Genomic DNA, 15,499 nt, shown 5'->3' with positions numbered 1-15,499 from the left:
CACAAATTACATTTAAATTTCAAAAAAGTTGCAGTAGTACTCAAAACAATTAAAAAATACAAATGCAAACTAGGGTTTACCACCATTGCCTTAAATTGCAACAAAAAAAACTCGTAATATATTTAAATAGGATATGCTATAATGAAATTCACTGATCTTATAGAAGCCTATTTCCTACTATTATATTGAAGGGGTTATGGCAGTGGCCTGATCAGCCAGCACTTACAAAGTAGCTGCTGTGGCTAAACTCTGGGAATACAAATAAAAGCAGAAACAGTCCTACCCTGAAGGAGCTAACACATGAATGAGAGGAGACAATACATCAAAGGAAGCTGAAAAGGTTGATAAAGGTACCTGGTCAGGGAAGAGAAAGGCCCAAGTGCAACCTGAAGAAAAAGGAGACAAGTTTGACCTGTGTACCCTCTTCAATGGGGATTCTGGGAAAAGTCATCCAATCAGCATTCAATGCTTCAGGGACACAGGATTCTTCATGCCCTAGATCTTAATTCTTTGGGGGGAAGCTATAAGTTCTCAAAAACAAACTGGTTAATCTAAACTGAAGTAAAGTATAAAAAAAGTTACTTGCCCTTCGTTTTCCAAGAAAACCAATGACATCATGGGGTGATGTCTTGACTTGCACGCGAATTGGATTTAAGTGAGGCAGACAGTCTCTCTCTCCTCCAAAGGCATCAAAGCCCAGTGGCAAGATGAAATTCGGGATGACTGGCAATGACTCAGGAAGCATGGGATGACCTTGACATCTTCAGTGACTGACCAAACTCTAAGTGTTTCAGTTGCCTTCATGGAGCTAGAACAAATTATTCTCACCTCTTCATTCTGCCAGGGAAAATCTTTATATGCTTGGGGCAGACATCTACCTAATTCACCCACAGATTTTAAGTCTTTCAATTATCCTCAATCTGCTTTAGCTCATCTGCTAAGACAGTTTACCCAGGTGTGGGGACTGCACATGCTACAGCTTCTTGGAGCCACAGGTGAGAGTTGGAAGAAATCAGGTGGATACCAAAGGTGGGTGAGCAGCTTGAAAAAGGACTTGGCAAGCCCTAACATCAGAGATGCTAGTCCTCCTGAACACCAAGGGTAATGGAGGCAGCTAAAAGGCTCAATGAATAGACTGTCAGGCCTGGAATCAGGAAGACCTGAATTCAAATCCCACCTCAGACACTTATTAGCTATGTGACCCTGGACAAGTCACTTAGAACTTCTCTTTGCTTTAATCCACTGGAGAAGGAAATGGAAAACCATGGCAGAATTTTTGTCAAGAAAACCCCATGCAGTAGTCCAAGGGGTCACATAGAATTGGACATGACAGAACTACAACAAAGACAATGATTCAAAATACAGCAGTCCTTAATTGGCTTTGCCTGCAGACCAAAAAGGATGCAAGCTTCCTAGGTATCATGGAAGCCATGCAGCAAATGTTTTAATGTATTTAGTTTTTATTTCTTTTGCTTCTATGGTTATGAGCAAACAATTCTACTGTTAAGACATGCTTTTGTGATTATATTCCACTCAAACTCAGCAGGAAGAGAAAGGGGACATTTCCTGATGTTATGGGGCATAAACCACCAAAGTCTGGTTATATGAATTGATTAGCTCAGACTGCTATGAGTAAGAGCCACCCCATTATGCTAGTCTATAATTTTTTTTTTAAAGGAGGGGGGAGCTATGTGGTACAGTGGATAGAGCGCTGGGCCTAGAGTCAGGAAGACTCATCTTCCTGAGTTCAAATATGGCCTCAGACACTAGCGGTGTAACCCTGGGCAAGTCACGTATCCCTGTGTACTTCAGTTTCCTCATCTGTAAAATGAGCCGGAGAAGGAAATGGTAAACTAATACAGTATCTTTGTCAAGAAAACCCCAGATGGGGTCACAAAGAGTTGAACACAACTGACAATGATTGAACAACAATTTTAAAAAGAGTCAAATTTCAAACGTGGGCCCTTTTATTTTTTTTTTCAACTTTTCACTGAGAGTTAAGCAAGTACTTACTATTTCACTTGATCTCATCAGCTCTAATGGATTTAATTACTGTCTCTATGTTGGTAATTCTCAAATCTACCTATCCTGCCCTAACCTTTCCACTGACCTCTAGTCTCATATCTTCAACTGCATTTCAGATATCTCCAAGTGGATGTCCAGTAGACAACTTCAACTCAATATGTCCAAAACTGAATTCATTATCTTTCTCCCAAGCTCTCCCCCACCTCCCATCTTATTACTGTTGAGGGCAATGCCATCCTCCCAAGCCCTCAGGCTCACAAATTTGGTGCCATCCTCAACTCTTCACTATCTCTTACCTCTCATATCCAATCTATTGCCAAGCCTGCTGATTTCATCTCATTTTATCTCTTCAATAAGCTCCCTCCTGTCCTCTGATAATGCCATCTTTGGTAAAGGACCTCATCACTTCATGTCTGTATTACTGCACTAGCTGCTGGATGAAGGGGGTTGTGTGCAGGGATGGGGGGCGTCTGCCTGCCTCCAGTCTTTCCCCACTCTAGTCCCTCCTCCACTCACCCACCAAGTGATTTCCCTAAAGTGCAGGTCCAATTGTGTTCCCTCTTACTCAATAAACTCCAGAGGATCCCTATTACCTCCAAGATTCAATTACTAAATCTACTGTTAAAGTCCCACAATTCTAGTCTTCTTACACCTTATTCCCTACCTCCAGCTGCCCTGGCCTCCTAGCCACTCCTCAAATGAGACATTCCATCTCTCTGCTCCCAGTATTTACGTCATGCTTGGAATGCTGTCCCTCATCTCCACCTCCTGGCTTCCCTTAGCTTTCTTTAAGTACCAACAAAACTCCCATCTTCTACAAGAAGACTTTCCCCGATTCTCTTAATGCCTTCACTCTTTTAATTATTTCCTATTTTCCTGTGTACAGTTTGTTTGTACATACTTGCGTACTTTCTCCTCCATTAGACTATAAGGTCCTTGAATACTTTTGCCTCTTTTCTGTATCCTGTGGTTAGCACATAATAGGTGCTTAATGAAATCAACTGACTTGGAGAGTTGTTAATGGATGTATTGGGTCACAAGCAGATGGGAGTTGCATGTACTCTCAACCATGTATCCCAAGAGGAATCTCACTTTCTTGAATTCAGTGTTCTAGAGAAAGCAGCTAGGGCAGCTAGGTGGTATAGTGCACCTATATAGAGAGAGCACCAGGCCTGGAGTCAGGAAGACCTGAATCCAAATCTGGCCTTAGACACTAACTAGCTGTGCAACCCTGAGCAAGACGCTTAACCCTCTTTGCCTCAGTTTCCTCATCTATACAATGAGTTAGAGAAGGAAATGGCAAACCACAGCATCTTCCCCGAGAAAACCCCAAACGGGGTGATGAAGAGTCGGACACAACTGAAATGACTGAACAACAACAAGAGGTGGAAGAGTGAGTCCTAGGTCATGTAAGCCTTAAGGTTCTCTCTCTAGCAACCTGAAGCTGTAGAATTTGGAGGCTGCTAGCATTTATAGAACACTCGAAGGTTCTTTACACTTGTTGTCTCATTTGATCCTCACAACCACCTTGGGAGATGGGTGCTATTATGATCCCCATTTTACAGATGAGAAAACTGAGCTAGAGAGAAAGGGTAAACCATTTGCCCAAACCATAGCTAGTAAGTATCTGAGGCAACATCTGAACTTGGGTCTTCCTGATTCCAAATTCAGTTCTCTATCCATTGTCATACAGATAGGGAAAGGTGATTTACTAGACAGCTGCAACTTCTTGGAGAGAGAAAGGAAGATTCCAGAATCTGACCATCCATCAAGAGAAGAGAATTCCTGGGTAAGGCTAGCTTCCTCAAGAGAAGAAAATGCACCTGTAGTCACTGTGGAGCTGAAAATTCATCAAGAGAATAAGTCATAATAGGGGGTAGCAAAAGACCTGGACTTTGCCCTCTGAAGTTACCACAGAGTTACTTATACAGTATACTTCTGATGGGAAGGGGGTTGCCTCTTAAGCAAACCCAATTTTATTTTCCTTCTGGGGAGTCCAAGCCTCCAGGAAAGTAGGATGGATGACCATGTACTTGGGATGACCAAATAACAGTGGCTGACTAACAGGCGCATTTTCCTGACAGAAGAGTCCAAGCCCTCAGAGTAATACGATAAGACTGGATGTCAGTATGAGGAACTCCAGAGAAAATGGGCCTCACTGAGAGGCTGGAAAGTGCCTATTTGGCATCCACAACTGTGTTCGCCTTCCAAAAGGTATTCAATGGGTAATGTTGCATCATAAGTCTAGGGACTATATATAAAGTCCCTTTGGAAGGGAAGAAGAAAGGAAGAAGAAAGACTAGCAGGAAAGGGGGGCATTAATGGGCTCAGAGCTACTCTGAGACCTTTATGTGTTTTGTGCATTTTCTGTGGATGAAATAAGTATTACCCTATACCTGACACATGTATTATTACCTTGAGTACTACAGAGCAGCTAAGGATCCTTTTACCTACAAACTATATGTTCTTGAGACTTCCCAGAGGTAAATAAGGGAAGAAATAGGGGAAAAAAAAAGCCAAAAACCCAAGTGACATCTGAGGACCACCCAAGACTGAATCTGATCTGTGTAAGCCCAGAATTTGGGGTGCTGAGCCATACATTAAGAAAACATACATATTCACCCACATTAAATATACTCAAAATTCACTCATGAAAATGTCCACACAAAGAGGAGAAAAATAAAATAAGTAAAAGGGACGATGGAATAGATTAAATGTTGTTTAGCTTAAGGCCTACAACCTGCCTTTCAGGCCATAAATATAGCGATCTTGGCCAGTTCTGAGAGCTGTAGCACTGAATTTAAGATGGATACTAAGATAGAGTACTCTTGAAAATAATAACAAAAATATTGTTTATAAAAGACAATCTTTAAGAAACCTCACTCATGTGATTTTGTAGTTCTAGTGTCCTAAGAAATACAGCCACTGATGAGATGTTTCACATCTTTCCCTGCAGGGGACCGTTAGTGAGACGTAATTCTGCCTATTTAATTTCCTGTCAAAATGATTTTGCAAAAAGTCATGAAAAAGTTTACGTTTTCATTAATCAATTAAGAAATGTAAAATCTGCTCCTTCATCTTGAAAATGTCACCTACTCTGCACAGATGTTTCCTGCACAATAAACATGAAGTCTAACCTGGATGGAATCAACAGCAGAGGGAGATTAAATTGTGTGTCACACCAGGAACAGATTTGAATAGAAGCTATTACCTGGATAACTCATGCCAAAGACCAGTGATTTAATCTTCATTACTCTTATAATAATTTTTAAACTTTAGAGGTAGGACGGAAGGGCTCTCTATAAAGTCAAGGTTATTAAGCATTGGCTAACTCTTCAAGACAGGATCAGAGAATGAGAGCTGGAACAGACAATGAGGATCATCACAGATAACTCCATCATTTACAGGGGTGGACCTTCAGGTCAAGAGAAGGGAAATGACTTGCCCCTGGTCATGCAGGCCATAGGTGAGACAGGCAGGATCTGAACCCAGGTCCTTTAGCCCTGAGTCCAACATCCTTTCTACTATGATACGATGGTTTGTCTATACTTAAATCAAAATGAGGGCATGAGATCAAAACAACGTTTAGGAAAAGAGTTCAACTACTTCAATTCAACAAATAGTTACTAAGTGTTTGCTGTGTACTCAAAGCTCTGTTAAGTACTGAGAGAGATAACAATATGAGTGAGGCATCTCCTTGCCTTGAAGGAAGTTATAGATTATCAGAGTATTACTTGTTAAGAAAAATAGCTCAGCTCCACATAACTGACAATGTCTATTAAATAGACAAAATCTATTTTGCTTCCCTGACACAGCTTGGGCTGACTGGTTGATGTATGTGCAATATATCTTCAAACAATACAAAAGTTTAATGATTTAAACGTCTTTACAATTATATAATTTTTATGCTATTATGTACTTTTAAATTACTCAGAAGCTAAACCCATAAACCTCAGACACTCATGATAGAGTGAAATTTCACCTGACTTGAACTCTTTCATTAACTAAGGAACTAAGAAAGAAGATCAGCAGTAACTCCAGAGAAAATACACCATCAACAGAATCTTTTGCTGAAAGGATAATGTAATTGGTCCCTTTTCTGCTGTAGTGAATCCATCAGACTAAACATAAATTGAATTCTTTTTTTTTTTGTTGTTCACAGAGGTTCCTGCAGAGACATGCATTCTCATTGTATAGTATTGCAGATGTAAAAGTAAAAGACACAGGAAATTGGACTGACTCTAGACTGGCATATTCTGGAACTTGCCTTTTAAAATAAGTCCCAGATACGGTTTTTATTTATTTGTGATTTATTTCTCTTGAAAATTGAGGGCAGAAAAAACCAAACATACTCAATTCAGGGTCCCAACTCCCTGCATTCTGGTTAACAAAAAAGTTTTTATGTAGTTTCTTAACTTGGGATAATGCCTGCTGATATGAATCACGTTAATCCTATAACTTTGTAATAGAGAGTCATAACACCTTGTAACAAAGTAAGTCAGATTCTTATGTATGGTCTTACCCTTAAAATGTCCTTCACTTTTGGAGACCCTAAAAGCATCAATGGAAATAAATACCATATAGTTGTAAAAATAAACTTCAATGTTTCACAAAATTACAAAATCTTAGCAATGGCAACAACTTTAGTCCAGCTTCCTCCTTTTAAAAATAAGGCAAGTGAGACACAGAGGCTGAGTGACTTGTCCAAAACCATCCAAGACAGCAACCAAGGTGCAAGTCTATCTTGGGATGGGTCTAATCAGTGAGCTCTCTACTACACAGCCTCTTCACAGATGCCACCATTCTTTATAGATAAACCAATGAATTAATGATGTCATCAATGTCCCCTCCAACAATGGAAACAGCATCCCATTCTAGGCAGATGTGTTTTACCATAAAGAAAACACTGGGAGTCTACCTAATGTTCTGGAAGTTTTCTTCTCTTAATGATTTTGAAAAAAAATCTGCCACATTTTTATGTAGTTTGGAGATCATTTGTTTTTTTCCCCAAAGAGCATACTTCTAATTAATATTAAATGGAAACGTAGGATTTAGTTTATAGAAACTAGACACCTCGCTGCAGGCATTCTCACTGACTGTGCCCCAGGCCTGCAAAGTCCTCCCTCCTCATCACCACCTCCTGGTTTCCCTGGCTTCCTTCAAGTTCTAGGTCAAACCTCACCTTCTATAGGACGCCTTCCTCCAGCCCCCTTCATCCTAGTGCTCTTCCTTGAATTATTTCCCATTTATTCTGATACAGTCTGTTTGTACATAGTTATTTGTATGTTGTTTCCCCTTTTAGACCGTAGCACCGTGGAGAACTGGCACGATCTCTTTCCTTTTTTTGTATCCCCAGTGCTTGGAACGGTGCCTGGCATATAGTAGGTGCTTAATAAATGCTTGCTGACTTACTACTGATCACATATATCTGAACCTCATGTTATAGAAGAGACAGTCCTCAATTTGTAGTTATCAGACATAGTGACCTTCACTTAGGACATTCTTCCAGTTAGATTCTTAATATTCCTTTTTTATTCTTAAGGCAAACATACTACACCTAGCCAGTTTTGAGGAAATTAGTTCTAACCTCAAACACAGTAGAAAGAACAACAATCCGGTTTCAAACAGCTCTACTTGCTGCAAGGAAATGTTTAATGGTAATAGGAGGCTGGACTGGGTGAATTCTAAGCAAAGGTCTCTTTCAGCTGCAATAGTCTATGATTCCATACCTTGAAGCATAATTTTGCTCTTTAAATGATTATAGTTATATAATTTTTGTATCTTTTTATGAGACTGTTGCTTTCATTAATGATTTATCTGATGCTTAATCTTAACCCTAGGTCAGGAATATATCCACCAATTTTAACACTTATCCTAGGGGAAAATTTAACTCACATTATAGCAATCCACTTTATAATGCAATTTCCAGGACCATGTTGTGGTGAAAATTGAGCACTCTTTGCAACCTCTTTGTGTACTTGCTTGCCCCTAGGGCTAAATGAAATCATACTAATTGCTAATGGAAGAATAAAGGTTTCCTTTCAATGACACAGTGTCTGAAGAATTGTTTTGCTGTGGCTGAGGCTTAAATGACTTAAAAACCTAGTGGGAAACAATCTTTCAAGGATCAATATTAAGAAAAAAACATTTAAAGAATAAATGCCAAATATTATATTTGTGTAGATGTATAGACTATATAAATATATTAAATAGAATTTTGACATTATATTAAACATAATTTTTTTTACTTTTTACTTTACCTTATGAACCTTTGTATAATAGAGCTTTGGTTTTAATACAAAATATTAGATATTTTAATAAAATTCATTTTTTTCAAATATGTCAGTTTTTTCTTTGGATAGGTAGAAGGTTTACAGGTTTATTAAAACAGGTTTCTTTCTCTTTAAAGAAAGATATAGGGGCGTCTATGTGGCACAATGAATAGAGCACTAGTCCTGGAGTCAGGAGGACCTGAGTTCAAATCTGGCCTCAGATTTGAACTAGCCATGTGACCTTGGACAAGTCACAACTCCAATTGCCCTCCAAAAAGCACAAAAAAAAAAAAAGATAAAATTTTACCTAATGGTTTAAATCTTTCCAATTCTTCTTGTAACACTTGAGTATCTGGAATTTCAGAAATCAATGGAGCAGGTGAGAGAAACCAACAGGATGACTTTTTATCAGCGGCACACCTAGAAATAATTCAAAATAAAACAGTAAAACACAATTATATCATAATAGTTTCACAAAGTATGTAACTAGAAGTAATATTTATTAAATGTAAATCATTTACTTATCCATCAGAATGACATTATGAAATAAACTCTCTCTTTACATTGATCTCTCCCCCCTCTAAACTAATCACTGCTGCATCACATACCAGTATATAATATAATAAATATAATACAATGTGTATGTGCATATATGTGCATGTATGTGTGTGAGTGTGTGACACACACATGCCTTATTTCAGCACCATCATCCTTCCAATCACCTAGTTTCAAAATCTCAGGCATCATCATCAGCTCTTCAACCTCCCTAAGCCCCACCTCCATATCCAAATAGCTGCTAAAGCTCAATCCTTTTTATTTTTCCCCATTATCTCCTATATACATAATATCCTCTCTCCACTCACATAATCACGATTCCAGGTCAAGCCCTTATCACCTCTCAAATGGACCATTGCAATAATTTCCTAAATGGCCAACCGCAGTCTCTTCCCTCTCCAATCTAGACTACAATACCTGACACCATGCATGCCTACATATGCCATACTTCTGCCAGGAGCCTTCAGGATCAAATACAAACTTCTCTCTTAGGCTCCAGCCTACTTTTCCAGACTTATTACATATTCAACCTCTTTATGCCTTCCACTTTTGAGATCAACTGGTCTACCTGCTCCATCTTACATAAGACATTCCATCTCCCATATATCCACGTGCAAGAGAGAAGTGACTGATTTACTCAACTCATTCCCATTTCAATCGAAGACAGTGAACTTGCCCTAGTATCACCTTCCTAGGCCAATAACAGCTGGAGGCAGTGTCCACATGGGCAGTATGGACAAACAGATGCAGATTCACCAGGAGCAAGAACACTCTGCATACCCCAGGAATGGGAGAACGGGGCTCCTAGCAACCTGGGGCTGCAAGTAACTCCTCTGCTTCGTGTGCTCTCTAAACCTAAGCCTGGGACTGTGGAAGAATGAGAATGGGCCACAGACGTTAAGGGCTGTACCGATTGTTCTTACTGTACCCTTAGTAGAGACCACCTTCCCAAAAGCTAATTAAAGCTGGCTGACATGTCTCAGCTGATCATCCTGGGCATGAGCGTACAACTCCAGCTGATGCAGCCCTAAAGGGGAGAGATATAGCCAAGCACTGGGGTCTCCCACAGTCAATGAGAACGGAAGTGGGGTTAAGGATTACCAGAACTTACATGGGCTACGTGTCTTTTTGTATCTATTTTACTTCCTCTTCTTTGCCAACATGAACTCCTAGCCTCCTTTCTTGACCCCAAACTCCCAACAGCTAGTGCCTTCCTCCCCAAATTACCTTGTATTTGCTTTGCATGTATCTTATTATGCTATGAGGGAAGCACGGCCTAGTGGGCAGAAAACTGAGCTGCCCTCTGAGAACAGTAAAACACTGGGCCAAGTCTCTCTTCTGACACAGACTGGTTATGCTGTGACCTCTGACAAATCATCCAGATTCTCAATGTGCAGGAAATTGCTAATGTCAAATTTCACTATTCAGATTTCAAGTTTAGAGAACTTGAGTTTAGAGAAATTTAGAGAACTCTGCATTAGCAGAGGAAATTTCCTCACTGGGACCACAGGTGCAGTCCAAAAAATGTATCTGGTATCTAATCCATGTGTACAATTGTTTCCCACAATTAAAACGAGAGCTCCTTGAGCACAGCTACTGCCTCCAGTTTTGTTTTTGCATCTCCACAGGTGAGCGAAGTGCCTTGAACGTAGTACACACATGAAAATGCTCTTCAACCGAATAAAAATAGGGTAACAGTTCACACTTGTAAAACAACTCTGGATATATGCTGTGGGTATTATTTTGCTTAACAGATAAGAAAAATGAGAATCTGAAATTTTAAGTAATTTTTCCGCAATCATATAATGAGTGAATGTCTCAGATGAGATCTGGACTCCAAGGCCAGTATATAATTCATTATGCCATCCTGCTTGTTTAAGAAATAATAAAAAATTGGGAAGAGCAAACTATTACATTTTAAGAGTTTCTGATAGGTAACAAAGGGGAAAATGAGTAATGGTGTAGCATGCATTCTAAATTTGGGAAGAACAGATTCCAAAGAATACAGAGAGAGTATAGGGAGGTTCCCACTGTCCTAAATCCTACAGGGGAAGGAAGAAAGTCCAAGAAGAATGGGATTCTCTTAAGAATAAAAGTCTGAAGATATAAAAATAAATGATTACAAAGAGGAAAAGAGGGGATTGTACAAGAAACTCAATGAAAGTTCCAATTTTAAAGAAGCAGTTATAGAACATGGTATCAAGGGCACTTAACAGAGTCCTTTAAGAATTTCAGGAATTCTAAAGGCCAGAATGAGCTAATACTGAACAATAAATATTAAAGATCACACAGCTATGTTTGGAGCAAGGAGAAATGGGGAAGGTAGGTAGCATCTGTTAGGTGTTTGAGAATGTAGTAACAGATGATAGAAAATCTAATTAATTTGTTGAGAAGAAGCACCTTGAACCTGAAATATGGGGAAGGGAGGGGAAGGGGAGAGAAGAGGGACAATAAGACAACTAGCCATACCCTCAAATGAGTGTGAGTCAGTAGACAAGGATGAACCATACCTTAAGTACTAAAAGAACCCAAGAGAGAGCTCCACGCTTGCTTCTGTTCTCTTCAACACTGTTACTAATGACTTCAATGAAGACACAGATAGTCAGTCAATAAATATTTATTGAGTACCTACTATGTGCCAGGTACCATGCTAAGTTCTGGGAATACAAAAAGAGGCAAAGGAGCTCACAATCTGACGGGGGAGACAAAAGCAAGCAAACATGTACAAACAAGCTGTACTACAGGACAAACAGGAAATATTTAAAAGAGGGAAGGCCCTAGAATTAAGGGGCTTCCTGCTTATAAAATACTTCAATCATACAAAGCTATCAGATTTCTCTAATACATACACAGGAGGGAGAAGAAGAGGAGAGGCTTTGAGGCCATGTTGGACAAGGATCTGTTAGAGCAACGGAGTCAAACTCAAAGAGAAATGGAAGACCAGTGTTGAGTTAGAAAAGTACAAATTAACAATATCAGTTTATTATATTTTGATTTATTTTGTTAACCATTTCCCAATTACATCTGAATCTAGTCTGGGTCATACTCAGGAGTTTTGCTAGCTGCTTGTAGACCTCAGGCCTCAAGTTTGTTGCCTCTTGAGTTATAGAGCCTACAAATGCTAAGTCAAGAGAGAAGCCTTAGGGAAGGACCTAATAAATACCTTAAAGTATTTAAAGGGGTATCATAGAGAAGACAGATTTAGATGCATTCTGTTTAGGCACAGAAATAAGGAGGAGCAACAGGATGAAGTTTCAAAGAAGCAGATTTCAGATTAATTTTCATGTAATTTTTTTAAACAATTAGAACAGAAGGTGCTGCTTCAGAAGATCTTAAGTTCCCTTTCACTCAAGGTCTTCAATTGGAAGACGGATGACAACTTGTCAGTGACGGTATAGGCTGGATTAGATGATCTCTCGTGTCCCTTCCAATTCTAAGCTTCCAGAATTTCCCAGTAAGATTTAAAGCCAGGAAATGTGTCTTATAGCTTACACATCATCTGTGTCATTTAGAACAGTGTCAGAGGGTCATGCACAGAGCACATGACTGTACCTATTTTTCTTTCTCAAATCCACTCCCATGTCAACTATAGCCTCTGGCTTCCCGGCTTATGTCATTCTCTTAGTCAGTGGCTCCAAATCTTTGGCCAGCATATTCAGCTGGAATCCATAACTGGTAGGTTCTTCCTTTGTAATACTCGAATGTTTCTCTTTTCCTCTCTATCCCCAAGTTACCACCTCAACCCAGGCTTTTATTATCTCACACCTGGACTACTGGAAGAGTTTCCTAACTGCTCTGCCTGCCTCCAGTCTCTTCTCAGTCTAATATATCTTACACCCTGCCATCAGATACATTTCCAAGACAACAACCTTTTCATTATGTTACTCCTCTGCTCAAAAGCTCTCCTCCCCTGGTCCTTTACAGCATAAAGTAAGAAACCAAATCTTCTTTACCTGGCATCATGGCCATCTACAATATATGCCCAAGTACCTTTCCAATCTTTTCATTTATTTCTACCACTACACTAACCTTGAAGTACCAAGTAGACCACCCTAGCTGCTTGCCCAAGAGCCTTACCTTGGCTTAAATTCTTCCTCTAATTAGAAAGGCTAAATTTATTTCACTCTACTTAATCTTAATCCTTCCATCCTGTAAGACCAAACAAATTCCCTACACCTTTCCCTGTTCATGCCAGTCTACGGATTTCTTCCTCTGAACTCCTTCATCATTTATTGCCTACAAAAAACTGCCTATGTAACTATCCTTTGATAGTTACAAGAATAAACATTGTATTGTTTATCTTATTATATGTAAATGCCTTGTCTCTCCAACTAGATGGTAAACTCATGGAAGCAGTTATATTTACAAATTTTTTTGCCCCTCAATGCCATGTCCCAACAAGTGATCATAGATTTGAATAAAGGGATGACTGAATAAAGCAGCATGTTCATTGCCTTCATAAAAACTGATTATAATAAAAGAATGTAGACAAGACTGCTTGTCACTAGGTAAATCCATGTCCATGAAAATACAGATAAAGCAGAATGTTTTAGGCTACCTACTCTCTAATCTTCACTGCCACTTTCTTTATTTCTCTCAGTTCCTATTCCTATGCTCCTACATCAGTCCTATTCATCATCATTTGTCATTTGCTTACATCATCTCTACTGAATCCAGGACATATTATTACTCCTGGAATTGATCTCTTTCAGGCATTTGCCTGACCCAAAAAGGATAAGAAAAACTAGAATCCAGGTAGGTAAGCAATCCAGCTAAGATCTCAGTCAGTTTTCAGCCTGAATCAGTTTAAGATGCTAAGCAATTATCAAATCTCCATTTGTAATTGGCACATTTACCAAATAATTGATTATTTACCAATTAGTCAGCAATATTCTAAAACAACATTCTGCTTCTATGTGGCATACTTACTCTTGGTTTTGATCTGGTCTTACAAAAAACAAACTGTTCAGTGAAAAAGGGTAATCATCTGAATTAATCATTGTTGAAAATGGGCTGGTTCTCAGTCTATTAAAAAGAAATAAAAATTAGTTTATATCTTTTGACAAAGTGTAACAGCAATGCTACTTACAGCTACTGTGGGTGGTATAAGACCAATAACACCAGCACACAGGAGGGCTGCTAGCACAGGTTCTTTGATCTGCTTTTCTAAAGGAAAATAATTCAAAAGGGGTCAACAATCTTACTTTAATGAAACATATATATCATTTACTTAGTACAGGGGAAAGAGTCAGCACCCTGAACTTTAGAGAAAATACAAAAAAATTACAAGCAGAAATAATAGCATAAAGACCAACAGACTGGGCTTCTAACCATCTGACCAAATAATACATACATACATCACAGATCAACAGACAGATCCAACTGTCTGACCACTGCATACATACATAGTTACCAGAGAGAAAAGCACCAAAATCTGGATTTTCAAAGCCGGGTGGGGGGTGGGGAGGGGTTTAAAAGCTAGCCAGAGTCTCATCTGGCTACATCACACACTCTTCCCATGAAAGAGCCCCAAAGCAAAATGCTAACATCTGAGTATATGTACACTTCTTCAGGGTCAGGGGGTATCACAACCCTTGTGACCCACTGCCTAATTACAAAGTTACAAAGGTGTGGGCATTGCTGAAAAAACAAGCCTCCCCTAATCAAGCTTCCCTTAATGGGCTCCACATGAGGCTATTAATGGGCAGGGAAGATCTTCAACTTCCATTACCATTAGACAAAGTTTCAGAAAAACATTTCCAACTAATATGAGAGTTAAGTATAGTATAATTGATAAAGGGCCAGCCTTGGAATCAGGAAAACTCAGGTTCAGGATTGCCTCTGACACAGTATGACCCCAGGCAAGTCATCTGACCATACTCAATTCCCCAAGCAAGTCTTTATAACTATAGTGTCAAACTAAATGAGTGGAGGGAATTTACACACCCTAAGTTCCTTATTCCAAGAAAATGAGAGAATAACAGAACTTCACAGATGACAGATATCAGTAAATAGCTTTTCTAGATCAACCCACACCTGAGAAGGAATCTACAATACAGCCAGCAAAAGTAATCATTGAGCTTTTGCTTCACTGAAGACCTTGAAAAGGGAAAAAAGGCTGCCTACAAGACAACCCTTTTTGTTTTTGGACAGTTCTGACTGTTAGGAAGTTTTCTTTACAGAAAATCTAAGTTTGCCTTTTCATAGCTTCCATACGAAGGAACAAACAGAACAAGACTAATCCTTTTCTGCATGTCTGTCACTCATATCCTTAAATACAGTGATCATGACCTCCCAAGGCATCCCTAACAATTCTAGTTCCTTACAGCAACTGTCATAATATAGGACATTAAGGCCTTTTCACATTCTACCTGTTGTCTGCTGGATGGTCTCCAGCTTTTATCAATATCTTTAACATGGGGTTCTCCAAACTAGGGACAATGGGTAGCTAAAGTAGCACAGTGGATAAAGCACTAGGTCTTAAGTCAAGAGGACCTGAGTTAAAATCTGGCTCATACACTTATTAGCAGTATGACCCTGGGCAAGTCCCTTAACCCTGTTTGCCTTAGTTTCCTCATCTGCAAAACAAGCTGGAGAAGGAAATGGCAAGCCACTCCGATATCTTTGCCAAGAACATCCCAAATTGC

At 39.3% G+C, this 15,499-nt stretch overlaps 1 protein-coding gene across 1 annotated transcript in view; it reads right to left on the bottom strand.

Annotated features, from left to right (window-relative positions):
* LOC138165483 (probable ATP-dependent DNA helicase HFM1) overlaps positions 1-13,873 on the bottom strand; it is a 126,503-nt gene extending 112,630 nt beyond the window's left edge. Inside the window, exons 1-2 of the mRNA XM_069093853.1 lie at positions 13,782-13,873; positions 8,605-8,717 (exon numbers count right to left, since the gene is read on the bottom strand). Coding sequence (XP_068949954.1) covers positions 8,605-8,717; positions 13,782-13,852 — 184 coding nt within the window. The 5' untranslated portion in view covers positions 13,853-13,873. The remainder of the gene's footprint in view (positions 1-8,604; positions 8,718-13,781) is intronic.
* Positions 13,874-15,499: the final 1,626 nt, after the last annotated feature.

This window comes from Petaurus breviceps, unplaced genomic scaffold, assembly GCF_028583685.1.
Source record: "Petaurus breviceps papuanus isolate PSGF00001 unplaced genomic scaffold, PetGlider_PUasm1.0 209, whole genome shotgun sequence".
In the NCBI taxonomy this organism is placed as follows: domain Eukaryota; kingdom Metazoa; phylum Chordata; class Mammalia; order Diprotodontia; family Petauridae; genus Petaurus; species Petaurus breviceps.
This window is presented reverse-complemented; position numbering and strand designations above follow the sequence as displayed.